This window comes from Haemorhous mexicanus, chromosome 11 (assembly GCF_027477595.1).
Source record: "Haemorhous mexicanus isolate bHaeMex1 chromosome 11, bHaeMex1.pri, whole genome shotgun sequence".
In the NCBI taxonomy this organism is placed as follows: Eukaryota; Metazoa; Chordata; class Aves; order Passeriformes; family Fringillidae; genus Haemorhous; species Haemorhous mexicanus.
Genome location: NC_082351.1, coordinates 9,980,656 through 10,006,065, shown reverse-complemented (window position 1 = coordinate 10,006,065; position 25,410 = coordinate 9,980,656). Strand labels below are relative to the sequence as shown.

At 51.2% G+C, this 25,410-nt stretch overlaps 3 protein-coding genes across 3 annotated transcripts; 2 read left to right on the top strand and 1 right to left on the bottom strand.

Annotated features, from left to right (window-relative positions):
• Positions 1–941: 941 nt before the first annotated feature.
• RBM5 (RNA binding motif protein 5) lies at positions 942–16,007 on the bottom strand. The gene is made up of 24 exons (XM_059856347.1): positions 15,850–16,007; positions 15,302–15,746; positions 14,955–15,110; positions 12,981–13,050; positions 12,432–12,505; positions 10,036–10,119; positions 9,553–9,613; positions 9,330–9,395; positions 9,022–9,182; positions 7,891–7,988; positions 7,324–7,411; positions 7,017–7,094; positions 6,851–6,923; positions 6,251–6,336; positions 5,851–5,929; positions 5,501–5,592; positions 4,793–4,957; positions 4,184–4,330; positions 4,033–4,104; positions 3,110–3,289; positions 2,824–2,898; positions 2,297–2,394; positions 2,081–2,210; positions 942–1,561 (listed from the first exon to the last, which is right to left on the bottom strand). Exons 1-24 carry the CDS (start codon positions 15,864–15,866, stop codon positions 1,436–1,438), a joined length of 2,721 nt encoding a protein of 906 aa, XP_059712330.1. The 5' UTR covers positions 15,867–16,007; the 3' UTR covers positions 942–1,435.
• Positions 16,008–16,965: 958 nt separating this feature from the next.
• PARP3 (poly(ADP-ribose) polymerase family member 3) lies at positions 16,966–21,586 on the top strand. The gene is made up of 11 exons (XM_059856346.1): positions 16,966–17,200; positions 17,726–17,963; positions 18,161–18,286; positions 18,684–18,875; positions 19,231–19,366; positions 19,602–19,819; positions 19,959–20,111; positions 20,261–20,338; positions 20,594–20,771; positions 20,987–21,133; positions 21,248–21,586. Exons 2-11 carry the CDS (start codon positions 17,781–17,783, stop codon positions 21,415–21,417), a joined length of 1,581 nt encoding a protein of 526 aa, XP_059712329.1. The 5' UTR covers positions 16,966–17,200; positions 17,726–17,780; the 3' UTR covers positions 21,418–21,586.
• Positions 21,587–22,833: 1,247 nt separating this feature from the next.
• On the top strand, positions 22,834–24,370 carry GPR62 (G protein-coupled receptor 62). The gene has a single exon (XM_059856946.1). The coding sequence runs from the start codon at positions 22,920–22,922 to the stop codon at positions 24,147–24,149; it is 1,230 nt and encodes a 409-aa protein (XP_059712929.1). The 5' UTR covers positions 22,834–22,919; the 3' UTR covers positions 24,150–24,370.
• The last annotated feature ends 1,040 nt before the right edge of the window (positions 24,371–25,410 follow it).

Genomic DNA, 25,410 nt, shown 5'->3' with positions numbered 1-25,410 from the left:
GACTGTCAAGCTAGGCCACTCCTGCCACCTGGTGGAGCGGCCCGGCCACTCTGGCAGGGTCCCCAAGCCCTGCGGTCCCGGTCCTGATGCAGGGGTGGGGGCATTCCCCAGCTTGGCTCGTCCCAAGCCAGGCAGCCCTCAAAAATCAGGCAGCAGCCTGACAGGGCAACAGGGGCAGATGTGCAGCTGCAGCAGCCGGCAAAGCAGGATTCACCCATCCCAAAAGCAGCCAGAGGATGCTGGCCTCGACCCTCAGAAGAGATTTGCACCAAGCACGAATGGTGAAGCTGCTTCTGCTTCATCCTAGCCCTTCCCATATCCACCTGGACAGTAGGAAATCCCACTGCTGGCTCAGCTTTGTGGGGAGGCTGAGCGAGACCCACAGCCAACAGCATCAGCAAAGGCAGAGCTCAGAGCTGAGATGGTCTCTGATTATCGTGGCTCTTGTGAAGAGGAGTGTGAACAAGGCACAGCACAGGCAGAGAATAGAAAGGCAGTAACGGGACAGCTGCAGGACACCTCTGGGGAACCTCATCCTCCCATCACCCAGCCAACCCAGCCCAGAAGCCGAGGTGGAGCACACAAAGCTGCCCAGAGGCGCCACACATCACCCCCCTCCATGCCCACCAAAGGGCCAGCAGCTAACACCCCTGGGCTCCTGGGCAAGTGCAGACACTGCTGCTGTACCTCTCCTGCTCCTACAGTGATGGCAAGAAGGGCTACAGAGAGATCTGATGCTGCACCAGCCACCATCCATGCTGGAGCTGTGAGAAAGATGCTGAGAACAAGGCACAGCACAGGGATGAAAGGAAGGAGGCGAGTGGAGAGCTGCATGGAACGGAGACTCCAGGATGAAGTCTCATCAAGGAAGAAGCAGAATGACAGAAAGGACAAGTAGCATTGGCAACTTAATTCTTCATTCACCCACTGAGAAACAGAAATAGGATAATTTTTGGATGTATTTCATTTGGAAATGAGCCAAATTGGCAACTAGAATCAAAGTCTTCAAAAAGTCTATACAAAGATGTATCATACAAAATGTACAGGAAAATTCTCCAAAAAAACACAGACAGACAATACAACAAAAGGAGAGCAGAGACAGTTTGAAAGCACAGCTAACAGGTCCTGCTGCTGCTCCAGGGGGCAGGAGCAGCACCTGGACAACATGCTAGAACACAGAATACATTACACTATATACACGACCATATAAAGATCAGCCATCCCCTTTGGTCTAACCAGGAGCTCTCCAGCATGAAGTTGAGTCAGTTCAAACAATCTGCTCATGGAAGTGTTTGTTACATGCTGAGCAGGGAACAACGTCCAAGGGAATGAAATGGTCAACTCTAAACCAAAGCCAGGATACAGCCAGGTCACCAAGGCTATGGAGTTTAACAGTCAGTTCTTGCTAACAAGAAGTGCTTTGCAGGCAGAGGGGTCACTCCATCTCCGTGAAGCGAGCGAACATGGCTTTCCGCACGGCGTCTTTGTATGAATCCGCCGTGGAGACGCCATAGGAGCTGCCCTTGGCTCCCAAGCCAGCTCCTCTCATTCGTACCTGGGCCTGCAAGGGAAGAGAGATGCTTCAGCTCTGCAGCAAGTGGCCAAACCACCACGAGGGCACCACCAAAAATCCCATCAATTCACCCAGCCTGCCAAGCTTCCCTGGGGATCTCTACAGCCATAAATACCACCATTGACACCAACAGACTGAAGCACATGTAATACCCCATATCTCACACTACTCTGGCCCCAGTCCAACTGCGCAGAATAGCTCCTAAGAGCACAAACTGGAGCACATGCAAGATCAGGAAAGGCAACAACTGGAGGGAGGGCAGCCCCTCCTGGTGTATTGGGGCCACAGGGCCTCAGGAGTCAAATGCCAAAGGGAGGAAGGCACAGCCATGCCTCTGCTTCAGCATCCAATGGGACAAACATGAGCAGGGGAGAACATAAATAGAGGCAGCTTTGCAGTGGCTGGCAGTTTATTCCTTCAGAGCTCTTAAGCAGCAAGTGCTTCTGGTTAAACAAGAAAAAAACAAGGGCACCAAACTTCCTCAAGGAGACATCCCTCTTTACTTACCTCAATGGGTGCTGTGATGCCCTGGCATTTTCTTCCCAAGCCCGAACCTTCCCTCCAGCCCATGGCCTGCAGCATCTTGTTCCCAATATTACTGTTGTCAAGGCCATCTTTGGTGGGCTGCTCGTAATTCCTGCAGGAAGAAGAGAAGAGTTAACAAGCCACCCCCACTGCTCATGGTGCACTGAGGCAGATGCTGAGGAGCTTTCAGATACGTACACTGTGCCTGCATCGTAGACCTTCTTGCGCTTGGGCTCCGGCGGCTCGGGGATGCCATACTTTTCCCGCCTCTCTGCTGCTCTGTCTCTGTATTTCATCTACACAAAGAACTACAGTTAGCATGGATGTCAAGAACTTTTGTTCAGCTTTGAGCTATGGGAATCAGATGAATGCCAGCTACTACAGAATGCTGTAGACTGCAGCCTACTAACTGTAGCACCACCAACAGCAGAGCCCAAGACTCAAGTCCCTGGAGCACCATCTGAACCAGCACTGGGGCAGGAAGAGACTTGCAGGTTTCTAGTCCCAGTTTGGCAGCCCTGAGCTAGACGTGGAATGAGCCTTCCTTGCTAAGCCAGATCTGTGGGACATGGGACACTTCTCTTCATCTAACAGGGCAGCTCTGAACCTTGACTGGAAAAAGGGTTGGCTTACAAGGATTATCTCGAGTGACGTGTGTCAGGATAAGGAGAGCTCAACAGCTCACCTGCACGGGTTTTCCATTAGCTACTCATCTCAACACTGACCTCTCTCTCACGCAGCTCCAAGGCTTCAAGTTCCTGCTCGGAAAGCTTTGATCTCCTATAGATATCCATGTTTTGCTGAAACAAGAAGGGAGATTCACTTTAACAACATGAAACGCACAACAGTTCTTCTTAAACAAAGTAGCTGACTTTTGGGAGAGCAGAAATCCACCTGCAGATTTTCGTTTTAAGAACACCAGTTTTCCAAACAGCAACATGCCTCACGGTTTTGGTTTACACACCGAATTATGACAACCCGAGTATTTTCCTCACTACGTAGTATAACTACCTTGTGCAGGTCAGACAGCTGTTGGTGACGAATCAGAGCATCTTTGTTTGGGAACTGCCTTCTACACAGCAGACAAGCCATCTTCTTCCAGTCAGTCAGCTTCTCCTCCTCATTCTCCATTCTTTCCAGCAAGTCCTCATCATTATCACTGTCACCACTGTAGGCAGCCACAAGGCCACGCTGAAAAGCAAAGGCAGCATTAGGGGAAAGTAGCAGTGCCACAGTTCAGAGAGCACCAAGAGGGAACAAAGGCTGCAGATGTGTATCACAGGAGGAACAGCATGCTCCCTTTATAAGGATGAAATCACAGAATGCCTGAGGTTGGATAGGACCACTGGAGGTCATCCAGTCTAACCCTCCTGCTTAAGCAAGGTCCGCCCCTAGCACATACTGCTTGGCACTGTGTGCTGATGACCTCTGAGCATCTCTAGGAAAGGAGACTCCAGAGTCTCTCTAGGAAACCTTCCAGTGCTCAGTCACTCTCACAGTGCTAGCTCTTTTTCTCATGTTCCCTTGGGTCACGGATTCATAAGGGCTGGCCTTGGCAGTGAAGACTGAAACAAAGGTGTTAAGTAGTTTAGCCTTCTCTGACACCTCTGCTGCAGGGTCCCTCTTATAATTAAGTACTGGGCCCACACTTTGAAGCACTGCAACTCAAAACAAGTACATACCACAGCAGCTGCAAGACAGTTCCAAACAATTAGCCAAACAATACTTCTAAGTACAGCCTATGTAGAAACCTCAAAACCCCAACTGAGCTCAAGGCTAAGAAGAATCACAGCTGTCCTCAGTGTATCTCAGTCACCCAACCTATTGCACTTGCACCACACCGCTGCAATCATCAGCACCACTTTTTACATGTAATGCCATGGAAATCCAGGTCTGAAAGCAAGTATTGGCTAGAGCTCCTCTACCATACTCACCTTTAGTGGATTTTCATCGTCCCCATTTTTCAACACCTCTGGCAAGATCTGCTGCCGCTCAGACAGAGCTCCCTGCATAACACAAGAATGCCATGAGCACAGAGCTCTCTGTCACAGGAACCCCACCACACACCACTGCCAGCACCTTCACCTTTTTCTCAAAGAGGGCAAAGCCTGCATCTGCAGCTGCTGACTCCTTCCGCTCCTCCTCCCTGGTACTCAGTGGCTGGAAGCTGTTCTTGAAGTTCTCTTTCTGCTTGTTCAAACTCTTTGCCCAGCGCTCCATGTCTTTAGCAATCTGAAATGCAGAGTGGTTTGCTCACAGAGCTCCTCTCAAAGATATCAATCTTTTTTGACACTCTTTTAATCTCACATGCAGTTTCAGAACAAGTCAACCCACTACTTTTTATTTTTAAACCACAGAACACTGGATGCAGTGCAGGTGTTTCCCTGTATACAGCGTTCAAAGATAACACAGCTTGCTGCTTTTACTGTACAAACCCTTCTTATCAAGATAATCCTCTATGTGATGGCTCAGTTATACTCCCACTGATCCTGGCAGGATTCCATAAGCACTCCTCCTATGCAGAGCTTATTTCTGCACTGAAGCCTTGCCAACTCCACCTCTCCTCAGCCCCCCACAGTGCCTGCAAACTGAAGTCATGCACCCCACAGAATAACCTAGGATTTCCTTTCTCATGAGAAAGGAGAAATATCCCGTTCCACAGAGAAGACTTTATCCCAGTTATGATCCCATTACCTGTTGGGCTGTTTTACTTTTAGGCTTCTCTTTCTTCTCTTTCACTTCTTTGGTGGTGGTTGTGGTAGCTGTCTGTTGGTACGTGACACCTTCTGCTGCAGGCATGTAGGTTTCCTTTTCGCCATCCCAGTACAGGTACTGCTGGGTTAAGGCATTGTAGTAATACTGCCAGAGGAAAGGAGAGGCAGACAGTTAAACACCTCACACAAGCTCAATGTCCACGGGAGAACCCAAACAAGCTGATTCACACTACTGCACCACACGGGAAGGCGTTTTGTAGAGTCCAAACAAGTTTTGTAGACTCCACAGAGGAGTCGAAAGGCAGGAAGTGGCTGAAGCCTCTGTCCCCAAACACAGGTGGTTCTGCCCAACAGCACTATGGAGAATCTTTTGCTTCTCCCAAGAGACGACCCACAAGAGCCCAGACCTGGGTGCACTTTGCTGGGCACTCCGCAACGAAATAGCTCAGTTACAGTGGCTGTGACAAGTGCTAATCCTATATGGGCCAAATGTGGAGGAAAATTAAGGAAAAGGAGAGAAAAATGCAGGACTATACCAGAGGGAAATCAAGTCCCAGCCCTACACACACTGCTGAGAGTTATCTGCAACATTTGGTATGTTGTGCACCTCAAATGTCACTCGTATGATGAGAGATAAGAAACTAATGGACCTTAACAGTTAAGACATGTGGGAAGAACTTGTGTTTACCTGGGAATTAGGATCATAGTAGAGCCCTGTTATAGGATCATAATAATATCCTGAAGATTCATCATATTGGTAGGTGGAAGTATCAGGGACAGCTGTAAAAAAATTAAAGCGTGGGACATGGTCGTTCCAGACGAATTCAGACAGGTATCTTTCTACATTTCAGGTAAAATTTGGAGATTATAGCAGCCACAATGGCAGACACGTCTGTAAAGGGCTCTTAATCACCCATGCAGCCAACGCTCTCCAGGGGCAGCTTCACCATGACAGGGTGATGGAGCACTTGGCCAAAGCCGAGTTTTATTGCTACAGTGACAGAAACCTGTCCCCAAGAGCAGCTCCCGAGCACTTACCGTACTTGGTTCCAGGCACCACGCCAGTTGGAGGAGCTGCCTGTGCCTGAGTGCTAGTGGTAGGTGGTGCTGATTGTGTCTGAAAAAAAACCCAAACCACAAACCTCAATTAGAAAATCTGTCACCAAGAAAACAAGGACAGCGAGCCAAGGCGTGAGCAGCACACCCTACGCGTAAGACAGCTAACTCCTCCTCACCAGCATGCTTGGCACTCACCTTTAGCAAAGAACAAAACCATCCCAGAGAAGAAATGGCAGGTGACTTATGACCACAAGTACTGTGACTAACCCACGGACACTCAGAAGCTTTGCTGTATCACCCACTTAAAAATCAAAGGCTACAGCTAAGCCACATATCCCCCCAGGCTTTGAAAGCAAGGACTCATCAGTGCTGTAATTACCGGAGAGTCAGGTGAGTTTGTCTGCTGATTATACAGCTGAGGACTCTGGGATACGACTGCAGCTGTTGTTGTAGTGACCGGAGCTCCTGCCAAAAGAGAGCAGCAATGCATAAGCGAACTAATTTGTAAAACGACTGCATCCTAGGGCTAAAATTACTTTGTTTATAGTTTCAGCTACTAATTCCAGCTCCAGCAACCAAAGAAGGCAATAAACATTCTAAAGGAGATAGATGCACAGTGGGTATCTTCTACCCAGACAAGGAATAGTTTCCTTTTCAGGAGGAAACATTCTGCTCCCAAAGTCAGCAATTCCTGGCCTCTACAGCTCTTAGTGCTGAACATCAGCTAGAGCTGCTTACACCGCTAGCATAAGTTCAAGGCCTTTGTCAACAGCCTGAAACTAAGGCTTCTCACTCATCTTGCATGAGATATTCCACTTCAACAAATATGTTACAGCTCTCTAGTAATGCATCCTCATTCAGACATCCTGAGAGCAAAATAAGCCAAGTCTTCTTCTGTGCAGCAAAACAACAAAAATAGGCATTACTACTGCAAAATTATAATTACAAACAACTGCTTCTAAGATGCTGGAAGCACTACCTGATATGGTAGCTGTGTCTGTGTCCAACACTCCTCCTTGATTTTGGTAGTACTGCTGATAATCCTGGGAATACTGTAAAGGGAAATGAATGACAACACAAGGTGAGTAATCTCCATACCCAATCTATGACCACCTACTACTTACAGCACCATCTCTACTACTAACCTGAGCATACTGTGAGTATCCATCCTGTCCTGACTGGAGATAGCTGTAGTCAAGGGTGCTGCCCTCTCCAGTCTGTGGCTGAAATTCAAAAAGATAATATTTGTCAGGGAGAGGTAAACAACTTTATTAAATAATTTCACGCAACCTACTGCCTAGGCTCCAAACTGATTGTGTGTAGACCAGATCTGTCATGGCTGAATCTGCCATCAAACAACTGAACCAAGCAGGTGGTCAGCAGGGCAATTACATGGTCTGCACTTTAATGCTGAGGAAAGCAGGACTATGAGTAACAGTCTCCAAATCATACCTGAGTGGATGACCACTGAGCTGCAGCAATGGCTGTACTTGCCACAGAGAAGGCGCTGACTCTGTTACCGTCTGGGAGAAGCAGGTCTCTGCAATCACAAAAATCAGGCACCTGAGTAAATACTGCTTTTTACTACAGTGTCTCCCTAAGCACGGAGGTGGAGTCTGCCCCTTGGCAGTTATAAAACTTTCGGAATGTTTTATAACATGAGCCAAAACATTGCTTGGCAAGTTAAGGAACTTCAGGTTCATTGTTGCAGAGTCAGTAACAAGTCAGAAGGTCTCCAAGGGAACAAATGTGCTGTGCACACAAACAGTTACAGTGTTATCTTAAGATGATGGAAGCAGGGGTGTGGGGAACACTGCTCTGACTATCCTGGTTTGCAGTGAAGAGCAGGATGCATGCAACACAAATGATTTATGGGAAGCAAAACTTTGGAGTTAGAATAAGCTTAATAAAAGCACAGGTGACAAGAAGAAACCATCCAATATAAAGGGAAGAGGTGGGTAGGTGAATTAAAAAAAAAAAGCAAAAACCAAAAATGCAATTGACTGCTGTCACACTCACTTTCTGGCACTCTTTGCAAAGTCAACACCAATTGTTTTGCCATCAATTTTTAGCGGCGGCTGAAGACTTTGTAAAATCTGTAGCAGTTGAGAAGCATCCTACAACAAAAAAATGCTCATTATTATGAAGGGCAGTTTACTGAGGGGGATTCAGAAGTCCCCCAAACTCCACCTTTTCATGTAGAGCCATTGAAAAGAGGTAAAGATGTAAAAACACCTCCATGACCTCACATTATACACATGCAGAAGAGCACAGTGAGACCCCTAACTGCCCATGTGAAAATACTGAGCCTTTCCCTGGGTCACAGAGTATTAAATATGTTCCAGAAGCTTAGCTTCATCAAGACACAAACTACTCCAAATGGGACAACAGCAAAAACTGAGATTAGGCATCTGTTCTAGTCCAACCACCTTTCTGCTGATCAAAAGCAGGTCCAAACAGATCACACTGCTGCTTGAGTTTGATGTACAGACTTAATGAATCATTCAGGTTGGAAAGGACCTTTAAAATCAAGTCCAATGGTTAACGCAGCCACCACTACACCACTTCCCTCAGACTCACATCCAGGAACAGAGATTCACTGCCCTTAATGGATCCCACGCCAGCATATGACTTCCCTGAAACTTAGGAGGCTTTTCTCATACCTCTGCAATTTCCTGTGTTTCAATTTATGGCTGCTCCCTATTGTCCTCTCCTTATGTATCCTTGAGAATGTTTCTGCTGTTTCTTACACCCTCCCACTGGATGCTGCTAAGAAGAGCAACATCTGTCTTCTCCTCTCTTCTCAAGGTGGAAGAAGCCTAACTCTATGCACCTGTTCCCACACTGCATGCCCCAGATCTTAGAATCTGTCAACAAAGCATGATCCCACACCAGTACTTCTGCAATCAAAGCATGAAGCTAGGCTGCAATCCAGAACAGAACTCTGCTACCAAAATAGACTTTTAACGAGTTCCCAACATCCCACCACCTTTCAAACTGCAGCTACATATTATGAGCTTTGACAGACTGCATCCATCAACACTCCTTGAAAGGGGACAGTCCTTCAAACAGCTCAGGGCTCTATATGCTGCAAGGGAAAGAGGGAGGTTAACCAGCTGTTTCTCTCCAGAACAGCAGTAAAGTCCTCACCATGGCAGAAGACAGCTGCACAAATGCAAAGCCTCTGTTCTGCTGAGTCTGCTTGTCTTTGATGAGACGAATATTATTGACTGCCAGAGATGCATACGGAGACAAGGCAGTCATGATAGATTCCACCACTGTGTGAGGAGCAATGTTTCGAAGAATGATGGCTGAGGAGAAAAAGGATGACATTAGCAATGCACACCATGGCTTTGCAGAGTGTTTCAAGTCCTTCAGCTGGCAGGCTGAGGTACAGAAAGGATTTTTAGTATGTGTGTTTACATTTCACATTCTAGAGTAAGTCAAAGATCACTTACTATCACAGTAATAATCCACAGACTGAACGGCTTCTGCTGCCCCAGGTGGTACCTCCTGTTCTGAATCTTCATATGAAGAGAAAATATTTCAGTCAGGACATGGTTCATTCACTCCAAGCTCAGTACTTCATAAGCCAGTCTAGAACCTACACGGAACTCTGGTTCCTACACAGGCCAGAAAGTTTCCCACAGACCGCACATGAAAGAGATGATGGTAACGTACCAAACTTGTCCGCTCCACAGCGGAAGCATTTTAGCCTCCTTCTGAAGTTGTAAAGGCAGCACTGTGAAGAACAAGAGAAGCCTAGTAAGAACTTGGGTAATTTTAATATGTGCATTTGCTGTACATTGACAAAACCCAGACATTCACACAAAGTAACACAACAAAGCTAAACCCACCAGAATAATCCAGAACATCAAAAGCCACCCTTATCTGCACCACAGCTACTTTTCAGAACATCCCAATTACTTTCTCCCTAGTCATCCCCAATTAGTTATTTAAACTGTGTAGTCTTTGTTTTACAATCCCAAGCATAGTCACAACATAATCACTAAAAGCTGTGTTAGAAGGAAACACATGCTGGGAATAATTTAACTTCATCGGGAGCAGGAGCAGGTTTGATTTAGGCATCACTTTTTTGAAACAACTGAGCAAGTGGTGAACTCTAGAGCAAGACAAACTCTCATGCAGAAATATGTGTTGTACCTTGTTGCAGAGCCAATCCTCAAATTTAGGCCTTGGGTTGCTGTAGTGCATTGCAATCTGCTTCCCTTGGATCACCAGCTTTTTCTGCAAAAAAAGTAGTTTCAATTATTCCTGTATCAAGACACACATGTCCATTTTCCCATGGCAGAGCACCCTTCGGAGGAATCAGTGCTCCTGAATTAAATGGACAACATATGGGGAGGATGTGGAGGACAACCACCGCCACCTACACCCTGCCCATCCAATCCTGCAGAGAGGAGGACGAGGGCAGTAAGAGAATGGGATGTGGAGCAAAGATAAACAGAATCAGGGAGTGTAGAAAAAGCTGCCAAACACTAAACGCTGACATGGAACCAGAAAGTGTCTCGAAGGAGACAGAGTCCTAATCTGCTGCATTCAGATTAACACATTTTTTAGGAGTCTCTTTGCCCCCACATTTCTATTCACTTCTGGTATAGCACTGAGAGACTTTTTAAACATGTCCTTAGGTGACTGCTTCACTTCGTCCCCTACTCCGAACACCCCAGACCTTTTAACCACACTTGGATTTACTTTTCCAAGCACACTTCAGAAGTGTCCCCTTGAAAATTGAGTAATTCCTCCCAAAGGGACCCTGCTTAGACTTCTTGAAGGCTGGATTACAAGTGCCATCAACGGAAACATAACTCAAGAGTGGTTTCATTTCACTACTGCATCAGTTCAATTGGAAGCCTGCACAAGAGGTTTGTGTTCTTCATTCAGGCAAGAGCTCTCCAAAATGAGTAACTAGACTGCACGTGAAGCTTCTCCAGGGGTAGGAAAAGTTCATAATGCTTTCAGCATGTCCTCTCACTCTGACTTCAGAGGAGTTAGGAATTTACAGCTATTAAGAAGCCTTGACTCTCAGCCTCACGCTTTGCCAAGCGTGGGTATGCAGAATGACCATTCAAAATATGGCTCTTAACATATTTTGGTCAAACAGGTGGAAGCACATGTGAGGAAGTGCATATTAGAGGCCACACCCCAGACACTGCAATGGCAGAACCATTTTTATAGCAGGTTGGCTTTCTGCAGAGGTACCACAGTGTCAGGACCAGTGGCTTTTCTGATAACAGGGTCTGACACAGATCTAGCATGTAGCATGAATAAGGCTCTCACATTCTGCACGACTGAACAGGGCAAAGCCATTGCTCCTACCGGCAGGAGGGAGGGTTGGAGGGCCCAGCACTCACTGGATGTGCACACATAGAAACAAGGCTGCTGGCATAGTTGCAATACATCGTTCTGTCATCTAACAGTCAGCAACCCGGCTGCTGGGGACAGGCTATGTTTTCCCTACTACTAAGGTGGTTGCTTACTGGAGTGAATTTGAGTATATTTCAATAAATTATGCATCAGCACAGCTTTGTATATATTAAAAAAAATTAATTTCTGAAAATATGCCTACCATTTCTTCATATTGGTCTTTCCCCAGTAGCCACGTGCCCTACTGAGCAGCACGTCAGGAAAACAGAATTTGAAAGCTGCTCTCTGGCTGGGGATCTCACCCATAGTGTGGGACATATGAAACACTATTCCAGCACAAGGCATATGACAACTTCCATCTGCTGGAACTGCCATGAATCCCATGATGGTGCCTTTTCTTTATTATAACATCAACAGAGCAGAAAAAGTCATAATGTTGTCATAGGATTGCTGCATCAAATACTCAGGTGCAAGAAAAAAATCCATGATTTGCCACTTTGCTCACTTTGAGAGTATTTTTAAGTTCTGTTGTTAAAATAGGTTATGAATACTCAGAAAAGTAGCAAAAGCAAGTGAAACTGCTTGCAGTGCTACAGGAAAATCTCACAGGAAAACAAACCAGAGGATTCTTACTGCATTTTGGCTCCTTATCAAGTCATAGTAACAAAGAAGCCAAAATACAGAGCCTAACAGATGCGAGATCTCACTGTCTGCCTAATTTAGTTAAAATGAATATGCTTTTTTCTCTAGAAGAGCCAGTTCCCCCTCTTTAACTGGGGTAACAGATTATTGCCAAGAACTGACGCTTCTCTTTCCGGGTTAATACCAATGCAACACAGAGATGTGTTGTTTCACTGATAACAGAGAAGAAAACATCAAGTGGAAATAAGCTAGGATTTTTTAACAAATACCAGCCAAATCTTCATAAGCCAATTAAATGGAAACCAAGTCATTTAAAACAATGGCACCTTTTACCAAAGTAGAACTTTCTCTCCTAATTTTATCTTATATGTTACAAATTTTAATATATACAAAGCTTTTATTCTTTAAATCACTGTTATGGAACAAACCACTCCTTCCACCTCTATGTTTTCTTTTTTTTTTTTTTTCTTGTTAAACTGTACAGACTTGTTCCATTTTCAGGAATATCTAGACTTGGTGAGTGAAGCAACCTGATTGGCTTCCATCCAGCTGGTAGCATCTTGAAAGTGATAAAACTCCACGAAGGCGAAACCACGGCTTACACCTAGAGACAGCATTCAGATATAGACGGGATACTTGTGTTAGTCAGTTCCTTTAAAACAGGTGAATCTCTCTCCAACTGCTTCATTACTTCATGACAAAGCAGCTTTACAAATGCGACGTCAACTGCTGGGATCTGCTGGTTTTTTTGCCATGGCAAGGAACCAAGCTGCCTTAACTGGCTACATTTCACTCGATCTGAATCCACGTTTAAGGGTAACCATGCAACACACTACATACTATTAAATGGGTTTACACTATTATTACTTACCAATACCTGTTAACAAAACCCCCTGTAGACAGACTTCTTTTAACATGTTGACCAGCTATCTAAGTCTTCCAAAAAGCCACATTCCTTAGCCATGGCAAACCTTTTTTTTTTTTTATTGCATGTGCTTGCAGTTTGGGGACAATTCTGGATACTCTTTTGGGCTGGGGAAGAGGAAGGTGATGTCAAAAACTGGATTAAGAGCTCTCACCTGTCTTTCTTTTCATCAGCCTCACGTCTGCAGGCTGAGGACCTTCAAAGGACTCAATAAGCTCACGAATCTGCAGGAGATTTTGATCCAACAGTTAAAATTTTCATAGCTTGGCAGACAGAAGTCACAGAAACCACCTACCTTGCAGTACCATGAAAGAGATACACAAAACAATGTTTTCAACACTATCTCAAAGACAAAGAAAACATTAACTGAGAACCCAACGGGGGACTAATGAGCATCAAAGTCCACATCATCTTTTGCTACATGCTAAACCAAGTGTAATCCTCACTCAGGACATGGAATCATCCACAACCTGAATCCCCACGATCGTGTGTTCTCAGATTATTTGGACAGTATTTGGCAAAGACTGTGCATGATCCCAAGATTTTAAAAAGAACACTGCTGGTATCCCTCTTCCTGCATGTCTAGAAACTCTTTGCTCCTAGCAATGAAAATCAAGAAGCCTGCACTGCAAGGCTCCATGATAAATGTATTTCTAAGCCTCATGCTAAAGATCTCATCCTCTAGCTGACTCCCATCAGTTTTTCAAGATAAAGTAGATTTGTGACGAATGTGTCATCCTAGAAAAAGCTGAAGACATGTCAGTTCTTCTGGTTTAACAAAACTGCTGTGGCACAGGCAGTCTCAGCCATTGTGCAGAGGCATGGAGGAAAAACAAACACTAACAAATTTTTTAAATCTAGAGCACAAGACACAAGGTTTTTCAGCAGCTCTCACAGAATTCAAACTACATTACATGCAACAGGGCTGCTCAGCAGAACCAAAACTTATCTAAAGCTGCCCATTTATATGCTGACTGGAAATAAGATCAGAGATGCAAGTGAATTTTTCTTACGAAAAATGTAGAAAAAAAAAGAGAACTGTGTACACAACCAAAAGTAACGTTAACTTAAGAACTCAACTCTACGTTTCAAGATGCACTGTCTACAGTCTGAGTCCAGAATTAAACATTCCTATAAATTATGCTACAGTTATTGCACAGCTGTAGAGCTACACCATTATCTCAGAAACAAGAACTGTTCTAAAGTGTTCTGCGTAATGTCTGACTGGGCTGCCTCATCTGTATGCAGGAACCTACACTTGATTTCAAAGACTCATGAAAATGCTAGAGCAGTATACAGTGATTAGGAACCCTCAGCATCAGGAGGGTAACAAGTAATAACGAAAAAGCAAAGGAAAAAAATCTGCATTGTAGAAATGGTGCAAATGTATTCTCTGTGTTAGCAATTAAGGCATATACACATTGAAGGCAGAGGCGGAGTCTTGACTGAAAACAAACTGGGATAGTTCAGCTTTTATCCCTCAAATATCACTTGTGTGCTTATAGCTTGGTAACCAAAATAACCCAGTAAGAAAAAAAGCCCTAAAAAGTAACCATAGATAAGAAAACTTTAAAGTTTTAACATCTTTTTAAATAAAAACGTCAGACAAGCAAGCACCAAGCTCGTTAGTACTTGCTCCCTCAGCTCGGCAGCAGCCATTTTGACTCCCACAGCTGTGCCCACACAAAGCAGCTTTGTGCGGGGCTGTGCTCGGCTAAGGAGCTCGGTGACTGTGTGTGACCCCATCGGTCACAAGTTCTGGCCTCGATAAAGACCAGAAAAACTGGTGATTGTCATCTCTTTGTCTCTGTCCCCCTCCCCACCCCTTGCAGTGGGGCGAAGCAGCAGAAAAAAATATGCCTCTTCCCTCCCATACAGAAAAGCAGCAATGAGCAGATAGTTTAAAATCCACTCTTAGGGAAAGCATCCGTGAAAAAAACGAGTATTCACAGCTCTGTTTTAAAGGGACTGATTAACATTGAACTGACCTCTATTACTTAACACTGGGAGTTTAAATGCTTTCAGAACTCAAAATGGCAGCGCGACAGCGCTGGAGAGGGGCCACCATGATGCAGCGCTCAACAAAATGGCAGCAACCGCTCCGGCACGGCCCTGCCCGGCTACTCACATCGTTCTCCGTAACCGTGATGGGGAGCCCACGCAACATGATGGTCTTGCTTTCTTTTTCATCGTTAATATCGTTCCTGTAGTCGTGCTCGCCGTAGTCGCCATCGGAATGGTACCCGTCCTCCGATTTGTCGCTGTTCCTGCGCTCCCGCTCCCTCTGGAAGCCAGCGCACAGCATTAGCCACCGCGATTCCCCGCAGCGTGTCCCCAGAGTACCGCACGAACGGACGGCGACACCGACACCGCCCGCCGGCCCAGGGCTGCTCCGCACGGCCCCGGGCAGCGCTCCAGGATCCGACCCGCTCCCGGTGCCCTCCGCCCCGCAGCGCCGGCCCCGGCCCCCCTCACCTCGGGGCTATCGTAATCGCGGCTGTCGTAGTCTCTATCATAGTCTCGGCTATCGCGACTGTCGTAGTCTCGGCAGTCCCGACTATCGTAGTCCCGACAATCGTAGTCTCGGCTGTCCCGGCTGTCGTAGTCGCGGCAATCTCGGCTATCGTAGTCTCGGCAATCGCGGCTGTCGCGACTGTCGTAGTCTCGGCAGACTCGGCTGTCTCGACTGTCGTAGTCCCGACTGTCGTAGTCGCGGCAGTCTCGGCTATCGCGGCTGTCGTAGTCTCGACTGTCGTAGTCTCGACTATCGTAGTCGCGGTAGTCATCATAGCGGTCACCGCGGCGCTCCTCACTGGACCTCTTGTAGTCATCCCTCCGCCGGCTGCGGGACTCCCGCTCGTCGCGGTCCTCCCTCTCTACGATGGAGCCGTAGCGGCCGCTCCGTTCCGTCCTGCTCACCCTGCGCGGCACAGCGGGCCGAGCTCAGAGCGTGAAACGCCCGCCGAGACCCCCATCACTGCCCGCCTCCTCCCGTCTCCCTTCGCCCTCCCGCCGCCCCTTACCGCTTGTCCGAGCCCATGCCGCCGCCCAGGATCCGCAGGCACCCGGCACAGCACGATCCGGCACCACACGCCAAGCACACCCGCACAGTCCCTCTCGCTGCCTCGCCACAAAATGGCGCCTAAGGGACCGCCCGTCTTCTACCCAGAAGCCACCTCGCGCCCCGACTGGAAGCTTCCAATCGGGGCGCAGGCGCAGCTGCCGCGCGGCACGCCGGGAAATGTAGTTGGGGCGCTGCAGCCATTAAGGGCCCCGCGGCCCGGCCTCCCCCCGTCATGGGAGCGGGATGCTCCGAGCCCCGTCCAGCTTGACTCAACACTGCCAGGAATGGGGCAGCCGCAACTGCTCTGTGAAACAGGTCCCAGTGCCTCGCCACAGTGCATTTCTTCCTGACGTCCAATCCAAAACTGCTGTCAGTTTAAAGCAGATATCCCTTGTCCTATCACCATGTGCCCCATCCAAAGCTCCTCTCCAGCCGACCTGGAGCCCATTTAGGCATCGGAAGGGGCTCTTAAGTTCCCTCTGGAGTCATCTTTTCTCCACAGTGAGGAACCCCAGTTCTTTCCCGCTGTCAATAGCTAAATAGTTGTCATGGCCTATGGTCCCTTTGGGGAGCCCCTGCCTCAGATAAAAGTGAATAATTTCTGCCCCCAAGGGAGGATGTGGGGCTGTACCCCTGCCTGTACTGCTTGGGCTCACAGGGTCAAGCCCAGGAGCTGCAAAGCCAACAAGACTTTGGCCCCAGCAACATCATCCTCTCCATATTCCCAGCACCAAGGGCCCCTCTGCCCCCTTCCCATGGCACCAGCACAGCCCCTGCTCCTGCACAGCTGCTCCTGGACCTGGACCCTTCGGAGCACGGCAGGAGCAGGCAGAGGCTGCTGAGAGCCCTTCAAACCACATTCAAATGCAGTCAGGTCCTCCTCACTGCCTGACCCTTAGCCCTGAGAGTTTGCTTGGGACCCAAGAAAAGATATTTAACACTCAAAAATGGTGCCATCTTTATTTTTTTCAAGACAGTTTTGTTAGTCTAAGAGCATGGCGGAGTGGGGCTGGCTGGAGAGCAGGGTGGGGTCAGGGTCACACCTCATCCAGGGACTGCTTGGCAGAGGAGGCAGTGAGGAGCAGTCAGGCAGGACAGACAGTACAGGCAGTACAGGTAGACAGGCAGTGGAGTCGAGCAGCAGGCAGCTCTGTCACAGGGTGCATGCACTACCTGAAGGCATCACAGCTGTTTCTACTGTCATCCGTGGGTGCTGCCTAAGGAAAAAGGTTCTCCTCTGGGCAGGCTGCCCGGTTCCTCTGAAGGCTCTCTTCAGCTCCTCGGCAGGCAGCCCTGGGCAGCAGGAGCAGGTAGGATATGGCTGCTGCCTGTACCTCTGTTCCCACTGCTGTCCTCCTCAGGTGGGACTGGCAGGGGCACAGCAGACAGGGGCTGTCCGAGCCCCCTCCTGCCCAAATAATTTCACTGGTCTTGAGAGCGACTGGGGGGATGCATTTCATGTCTGGTGGTTGCATTGTTTCCTGTCTTGCATGTTCCTGGGGGCACAGAGCTGGTTGAGACTTGGGGACACACTCCTGTGGATTGGGGGTTCCTGGTGAGGGGAGGTGGGGGCACAGCTCCCCTGTGCTCTGCCTCAGCTGTGTGTCACTGGGCTCTTTCCACTTTGGGGTCCCTCAGAGGCTGAAGGGTGCTGAGAGGCTCTTCTACCCACGCTGAACACAGGGACAGGATTGAGACAGTTTGTGGGCAGAGGTCCCATCCCCTCCTCAAGCCCTGCTGTGGGCTGAAGGCAAAGGGAAAGCAAGGCACAGCCCACTGGACTTTCCCAGAAGGGCAGCATGGCATCTCTCACCTCTCCCTCTCCTGTCTCCAAGGATTTTTCTGGGGGATTAAGGCTGTGCTGACCGGCGCCAGTGGGAGGGCTCAGTCATGGCTTCCAAGCACCAAGCTTCTTCCTCGAAGCAGCCAGACAGCAGGGAAAAGAAACCGAAACTGGAAGAGGAGGACCACACCTGGAGCTCCACCTTGGCAACCCTGAAAACTGCTCCCAAGGAGAAGCCGCCTGCCAAAATTGATAGGCTGTGCCCCCTGAGCTCAGCACTGGGTGCCCGGGTGAGAGCAGGGCTGAGCTGCTCAGAGGGGCAGGGGTGGGAGGCTTGGGGCAGTCTCAGACCAGCCCCTGCCCTGGTGACACAGGGGCAGCCCCAATTTTCCTTGCAGACCCTGTGTGTTCCCACTGGGACATTTCTGCACCCTCTCCTTCCCTGAACGCTCCCAGGTGCCAGCCCAGGCCATGTCACTTGCTACAGGTCTATGAGGACTATTACTGCACCCTGAACCAGACCAACATCAGTGCCAACAACAACAAGTTCTACATCATGCAGCTCCTGGAGCACGATGGTGCCTACAGTGTCTGGAGCCGCTGGGGCCGCGTGGTGAGTCCACCCAGGCATCGCTCATCCCCTGCACCTCAGCTGTCCCCACCCTGCCTTCAGAGCCTCAAACACTGAGGGTGAACCTGGTGGTCCCTGATCCCTAAGCAAGCACCCAAGGGTCCTGCTATAGCACTTTAATGGGGGGGGCTTCAAGGACTTTTCCCCACACAACATAGTCAGCCTGTCTGTGGCACGTGGCACCTGTCCCTGCAGTGAATGTGTGTGACAGCCCAGCAAGGGGTCCTGGGGTGTCTTTCTGAGCTGGTGGCTCAGCACATTCCTGCTCACTGCCCCACAGACTTGCTATCCCCTTGTTCCTGCCTGCCTGCTTCCACTGGCATGGGGCTGCTGGAGCAGGGGTGCAGGGGAGGTCCTGACCACTGCTGTCCACTGCCAGGGAGAGGAAGGCCAGCCCAAAATCAAGCCCTATGCCTCCCTGGAAGCTGCCAAGAAGGACTTTGAGAAGAAGTTTCAAAGGATGACCAAGAACAGCTGGGCAACAAGGGAGAACTTTGTTGCCCACACAGGGAAGTATGCGCTCATTGAGGTGCAGCCAGGAGCTGGGCAGGAGGTGGAGGCTACCCTCAGGGTGAGTACTGAGAAGTTGTCACCATGGTGGGATGGTCCTCATTGCACTCCTGGCCCACTGAACATGAAGACATTCAAGAGGATCAGCAGGATGGGATGGGTTTTGAGGGCGGTCTTGGTGCTTGCTGAAACATCTTGCTGGTAGAGATTTGGGGCTAATGGGTTAAAATGGAGTGGAAGGGCATCCTGAATGAGAAACATGGCTTTGTGGGTGGCATCAGCCATGGAAAGTGGAGGCAGCACCTGCCCATTGCTCTGCTGCCCCAGGACCAGGCTCTCCTCACAGAGGTGGGCAGCCCTGGTGCTGTGCTCCCACAGCCCCTTTCAGGCCCACAGCTGATGTGGGGTGTCTGCAGGTGGATGCCATGGATGGGGGCAAGGTGTGCAAGCAGCGGGTGCTGCCCTGCACCTTGGACAGAGCCACACAGGACCTGGTGTCCCTCATCTTCAGCAGTGACATGTTCCGGGATGCCATGCAGACCATGAATATCGGTAGGAGGTGGTGGCTGATGGATGGCATGGGCTCTGTCTGGGGGTGCAGGTGGGGAGGTGAATGGAGCACAGGTGCTGATGGATTTTAGGGCATGCCCTCTGATATCCTGGCACCTGATGGGATTGTAGGCACCCCATGCTGGGTGCCCACACTTGCCCATGGTGATACTGGAGGTTCTTGGAAGTAGCTGCAGGGTGAATGGGGTGGAGGGGTTCACCTTGTCCTCCCCCGTAGATGTGAAGCTGGGGAGGCTGAGCAAGCAGCAGATTGCAAGGGGCTTTCAGGCATTGGAGGAGCTGGAGGCAGTGCTGAGGGAGCAGCACCCCCAGGCCACTCGCCTGGAGGAACTCTCCTCACGCTTCTACACCATCATCCCACACAACTTTGGACGGGCACGGCCACCCACCATCAACTCCCCTGACCTGCTGCGTGCCAAGAAGGACATGCTGTTGGTGAGATGCCAGAGCATGCAGTGCCTGACATCCCTTCCTGGTGGGGCAGGAGCTGCTGGCAAGAGGCTGGGCTTGCCCTGGTCCCCTGGCACAGTGCTCAGCACTGGTGCTGAGGATATCACTGCTCTGTCCCTGCCAGGTGCTGGCTGACATTGAGGTTGCACAGAGCCTGCAGGCACAGAAAGAGAAGGAGGAGGAAGAGGAGAAAGAAGTTGCCCATCCACTGGATCAGGATTACGCCCTGCTCTGCTGCCAGCTCTCCCTGCTTGACCCAGCTTCCCGGGAATACCAGGTGCCGCTTGTGTCACAGTGTCCCATACTGGGAAACAATTATGTCAGGCCTGTGGGCACCCCAAAGGTTCCTACTGTCCCAGGGGGACCGTGGGCATTGCTGAGATAGCTGCCTGGAGTGACAGAGCTTTTTTGCCTCCCCCTTGGCAGCTGATCCAGACCTACGTGACGCAGACTGGGCACAAACTCCACATCCTCAACATCTGGCAGGTGGCCCGAGATGGCGAGGTGAGGAGGAGGTGATTCTCCCATGTCACAGTGGGGAAGCCATGGTTGCACCCCAGGATTGCTTTAGGGCTTCTCCCCCCAGGAGGGGATTCAGCCCAGTTGGCCAAGGCTGAACAGGCACCAGTGCCTGGCTGGACAGTCTCCTGCCCCTCCAGCCAGGCACTGGGGCTGGAATGGGGAGATGGGTGGCAGCCCTCCACCCCTGGGCACCCATGTGTCCCTCTGTGGACAGCCTTTAGCTCTGCATCTCTCCAGGATGAGCGTTTCAAGGCCCATGACCTGCTGGAGCACCGGCGCCTGCTGTGGCACGGCACCAACGTGGCGGTGGTGGCGGCCATCCTGAGGAGCGGGCTGCGCATCACGCCCCACTCCGGCGGGCGTGTGGGCAAGGGCATCTACTTTGCCTCTGAGAACAGCAAATCAGCCTGCTATGGTGAGGGTCCTGGGATGGGCTGGGCTGCTTGTGATGCCCACAGGGTCTGTGTGAGCCTGGCTGCCTTTGCATACCCCGTGCCAGGCAGCTGTGGGCTAGCCGAGCCCCTTCCCTGCCATGATAATTGGTCCCTGTGGTCCAGCGTGGCCTGGGCACAACCAGATGGGAGTGCCAGGGATGGTGCTATCATTCCCATCCCTTTTCTCCCATGGCAGTGGGCTGTACATCTAAGAATGTTGGCATCATGTTCCTGACGGAGGTGGCCCTGGGCAAGCCCTACCGCATCACCTGCGATGACCCCACGCTGTGTCAGCCACCTGATGGCTATGACAGTGTCCTGGCCTGTGGCCAGACAGAGCCGGGTGAGCTGGGGGCAGGAGGGCTGTGGCAGCTCTGGGGCTGTGGTGCACACAGGGCAGGGGGGAGAGAGGCCAGATCTCAGGTTTCATGTGGCGCTGGGGTGTCTTCTGGCCCAGATCCTGCACAGGATGAGGAGGTGCTGCTGGATGGCAAGAAGGTGCTGGTGTGCCAGGGCAAGCCCATCCCCATGCCCGCCTACAAGGACTCCTCCTTCAGCCAGAGCGAGTACGTCATCTACAAGGAAAGCCAGTGCCGGATCCGCTACCTTGTCCAGCTTCGCTTCTGAGGGTGCCTGGGAGCACTGTGGCCCTGGCCCAGCACCAGGAGGTGACACCCATCAGCCCAGAGCAGAGTGATCTGGACTCTCTGGCCATCCCACCTCGAGCTGGGCAAGGGACGGGCTGGCATGGGGACTGAGCTTGCTTTGACTGTCAATAAAAGCACTGTGCCTTGCACTGGGTGGTGCTCTTGCTTTCCTGCCCAGCAAGGTGGGTGTGCCGTAGGGAAGGGTGTCAGTGGGTCCCTGAAAGGATGGCATGGGTGGCTCTTGAGGGGCTGAAGCCTTCAGTGAAAGCTGGTGTCTTTGAGAACCAGCTGCTCTCATCACCTTAGCAAGGCACACTGCTCATGCCCAGCCTGTGGCATCAGAGCTACAGAGGATGAGCAAGATCTGCTGCCCTGCCTGGTCATGGAGGATTTCATTCATCCACCCTGAGGGCAAGTACCTGCCCTCCCTCTAGTGCCATGCCTCATGCCGTGTCTGCTGTCCTGCCCCAGCCTGGCACCCATGCCAAGCCCTTCTCTGTGCTCATATGTGTCCCTTGAGCACATGTCCGGGTGCTCAGGCTGCCAGGGAAGGGCAACTCCCAGCTGTGCTACCCTGATGCCCCTGGGTATCAGTTACCCTGTGATACCCTGTGCCATGCTGCAAGCATGCCTGTAGCTCTGTTCTGAGCCTAAGGAACTTGAGGGCTGAGGTGTTCCTGTGGAAGGACCAGCCTGGTGCAGTGGGTGGCCATTCTGGGGGGGCACAGGGCTCAGGAACCCCGATCCCCCCTTCCTGAGCCCCTGACGGCTGCTAGGACCCAGCAGCTGTCCCCGTGGGACTGCCACGGGTGCAGGCAGTGCAGGCAGTGCCGGGAGTGACAGCTGGTGCCATCCGCAGCTGGCGGGCTGCAGGCAAACAGGATGACGAGTGGTGACGGGAGCGGGGAAGGGCGAGCCTGGCCTCACACAAGGCCGGCAGCCCCGCTCTGCTGTGGGAGCAACAGAACCAGCAACACCAGCAAGCAGGATCCCAGTGAGGAGAGGAGCATCACCCATCTCCCCGGGAGCAAAGGTGCGCTGAATTCCACCTACCCTGGGGTCCCTTGTGGCCAGAGCAAGAGGGTTGGGACCGGCAAGTTGTGCTGTCCCACCTCAGGACATACTGGTGCCATTGGAGAGGGGGGATGGGGTGTCAGCCTGGCATGGCTGCCCACAGGACCTAGCTATGTTATCCCTGGCCAGGTTGGGGATAGCCTGGGTGGCAGCTCTGGGAGAGCCAGGGTGATTTGACTTCACTGGCTACCTCTCCCTCCTCCGGCACCTTGGAAGTGTGCTGGTTGTCTCTGTGTTTCTCTGTGGCTCTTCTGCATTTTGGTTCATTCCCTTCACACCTGGCTCCTGATCCCAACAGGCAAGGAGAAGGTAGCAGCCATGGTTGTGGTGGGGTTACCCTCTCTGGGATGCAGGAGAAGAGCCCTTGCTGCCCAGGCACCAGAGCTGCTGGCTTAGCCCTGGAGGGGGATGCCGAGGTGGACGGGGTCAAACACCACGGACAGCCTAGAGCTGCTCTCCATTCCTGAGCACTCCATTGGCCAGGAGGTGGTGGGCCTCTTCTGCATGATCCTGCTCACCCTCACCGCCCTGGTGGCCAACATCGTGGTGATGGTCATCATCCTCAAAACACCCCTTTTCAGGAAGTTCATCTTTGTCTGCCACCTCTGCGTGGTCAATCTCCTCTCAGCCATTTTCCTCATGCCCCTGGGGATCATCTCCAGCTCCTCCTGTTTCAACTGGGTTATCTACAGCATTGCTGAGTGCAAGGCTGTGATATTCCTGAACATCTGCTTCATCAGTGCCTCCATTCTCACCATCTGTATCATCAGTGTGGAGCGGTACTACTACATTGTCCACCCCTTGAGGTATGAGGTCAAGATGACCATCAGGCTGGCAGTGGCAGGAGTGGTTTTCATATGGGTCAAGTCTGTTCTCATCACTGTCTTGGCACTAGTGGCATGGCCTCATGGCAACGGGGCCACCAGTGCCAGCCGCTGCACGGTCTACTGGAGTCCCGGGGCCCACAAGAAGGTTTTTGTGATCCTCTTCAGCATCACCTGCTTTATTCTGCCCACCATCATTATCCTCGCTGTCTATTCCAGTATCTACCGTGTGGCCCGGACTGCGTCCCTGCAGCAGGCACCCGTGCCAGCGCAGGCAGTAGCACCCAGACACCGATGTGACTCCATTGCCAGCCAAGTGACTATCCTCACTGCCAGGATCCTGATGCTGCCCAGGCTGATCCCAGATCGCCTTCTAGGAAGCAACAAGGCTATCCTCACCTTGGTCCTCATTGTGGGACAGTTCTTGTGCTGCTGGCTGCCTTTCTTTGCTTTCCACTTGCACTCTTCTTTCCCTGTTGGCACCATGGGTGGTGGGCACGGGGAGATGGTGGTCACCTGGATTGCCTACTCCTCCTTTGCTGTTAATCCTTTCTTCTACGGGTTGCTGAACCGCCAAATCCGCGAGGAGCTGGCCCGGCTCCGGCGCAGCTGTCTTAACCATCCACTTGGTCAGGAGCTCTGTCTTTCCATCTCAGAGGCTTCTGTTCAGGAAAACTTCTTGCAGTTCCTCCAGAGAGCAACTTACACACTGGAGACACACACCAGCTGCATCAGCCCCAGCCCCAGGAACAGGCTGGACCAGACCACAATGGGCTTCCCCACCCCAGGTCAAGTTCCTGAAGAGAGCAGCTGAGAAGGAGGCTCTGTGCCACTGTGCTGGGTAGGAGACCTGCCAGGGACCCATCTGACCTGCTTGGACCCAATCTCTTGGATTTGGAGGAGTCCTTGTGAAGGTTTTGCCTATTCTCTGAGCTTATGGCAAAAGATGTTTTCTCTGCTGGGAGAAGGTAGCAGATCTGAGGAAGTCCCACCTCTCTTCTGCAAGCTGGAATTGTCTCTGGCTCCACCAGCACAGCCCAGTTCCAGGGATGGGCTCTCTTCAAGACATGGAGGGCCAGGGGGCTCCTGCACAGGGACAGGGGATGAAGCACCTCCATCTCCATTGCCCCGGTGGGAGCATGCCTGGCTGGCGGGGAAGGGCCGATGTCCCTTGCACTCTGTCCAGGGGCAACGTTCCAGCTAATGCCACTAACACCAGTAACACCAGGGCCCCAAGCCCCTGCTGAGCCTGGATGGCAGACTCGGAGACTTCCATCCTTGGCTGCTTAACCCAAAACTAATGTCTGTGTGGAGGAGCTCCTGCTCCCTGTGACACTGATCGGGGAACACACCCACAGGGCTGGCTCTGGCTGTGTCACTGTTTGTCCTGCTGGCATGGCAGCATGCAATGCCCATGGCCATGCCTGGCCATGCCCTCTGTCCCTCTCATCTGGCAGTGATCACCCCCCCTGGGGGGGAAGTGGCTGTCTGGGGGTCCATGCCGGGCTGTTTATGGACACAGCTGCCCAGTTTGAAGCCGGGTCAGCAGTGCCACGTGCCAGCCAACTTGGGCTGCTAGCCAAGGGCATGCTGGGTTGGACATGGTGACACGGGGCGGTGGGGGATGGCTGTGTGGGCTGCCCCAGGGCAGCAGCAGCCAGAGGGGATCAGGACCTGCTGTTCCTCTTCAGTCTCATTGCTTTTGAAGGGCTTGGGGGCTCTCATAGGGTCCCCACTGCTGGAAAGGGGGCTGGACCCTTTTGGAGAATGCTGCAGGGGTACATCACCCTCTGCCTGCCCACAAAGGGATGGTGTTGGCATGGTGGGTTGGAGATGTCCTACTCCAGTAGAAACTGAAGGCCTGAGGGAAAACTGCCCTATGGCCTCTCTAACTGCCCTGTGGCTTCTCTAACTGCCCTGTGGCAGAGAGGGGCTCCAGGAAGACCCCCAAAGAGATGGGGCTGAAGGCCAGCATCCCCCCCTAGACACAGGGATGCTCTTCCAGCCACTACCCAAGTACCCAAGAGCTGGAGCCACCCCTGCTCTGGCGGAAGTCTCCACCCAGGGTGGGGAAT

Bases quoted from the DNA above. Each gene is read 5' to 3' on its own strand.
- RBM5 (XM_059856347.1), bottom strand. The intron at 9,183-9,329 runs GTAAGTGATCTT...TTTTCTCCTCAG, and splicing joins TGTGGATTATTACTGTGATA to CCATCATTCTTCGAAACATT. The intron at 4,331-4,792 runs GTAATGGGATCA...TCTGCATTTCAG, and splicing joins AAAGTAAAACAGCCCAACAG to ATTGCTAAAGACATGGAGCG.
- PARP3 (XM_059856346.1), top strand. From the start codon at position 17,781: ATGGCTTCCAAGCACCAAGCTTCTTCCTCGAAGCAGCCAGACAGCAGG. The intron at 19,820-19,958 runs GTGAGATGCCAG...TGTCCCTGCCAG, and splicing joins CCAAGAAGGACATGCTGTTG to GTGCTGGCTGACATTGAGGT. The intron at 20,112-20,260 runs GTGCCGCTTGTG...CCCCCTTGGCAG, and splicing joins CAGCTTCCCGGGAATACCAG to CTGATCCAGACCTACGTGAC.
- GPR62 (XM_059856946.1), top strand. From the start codon at position 22,920: ATGCCGAGGTGGACGGGGTCAAACACCACGGACAGCCTAGAGCTGCTC.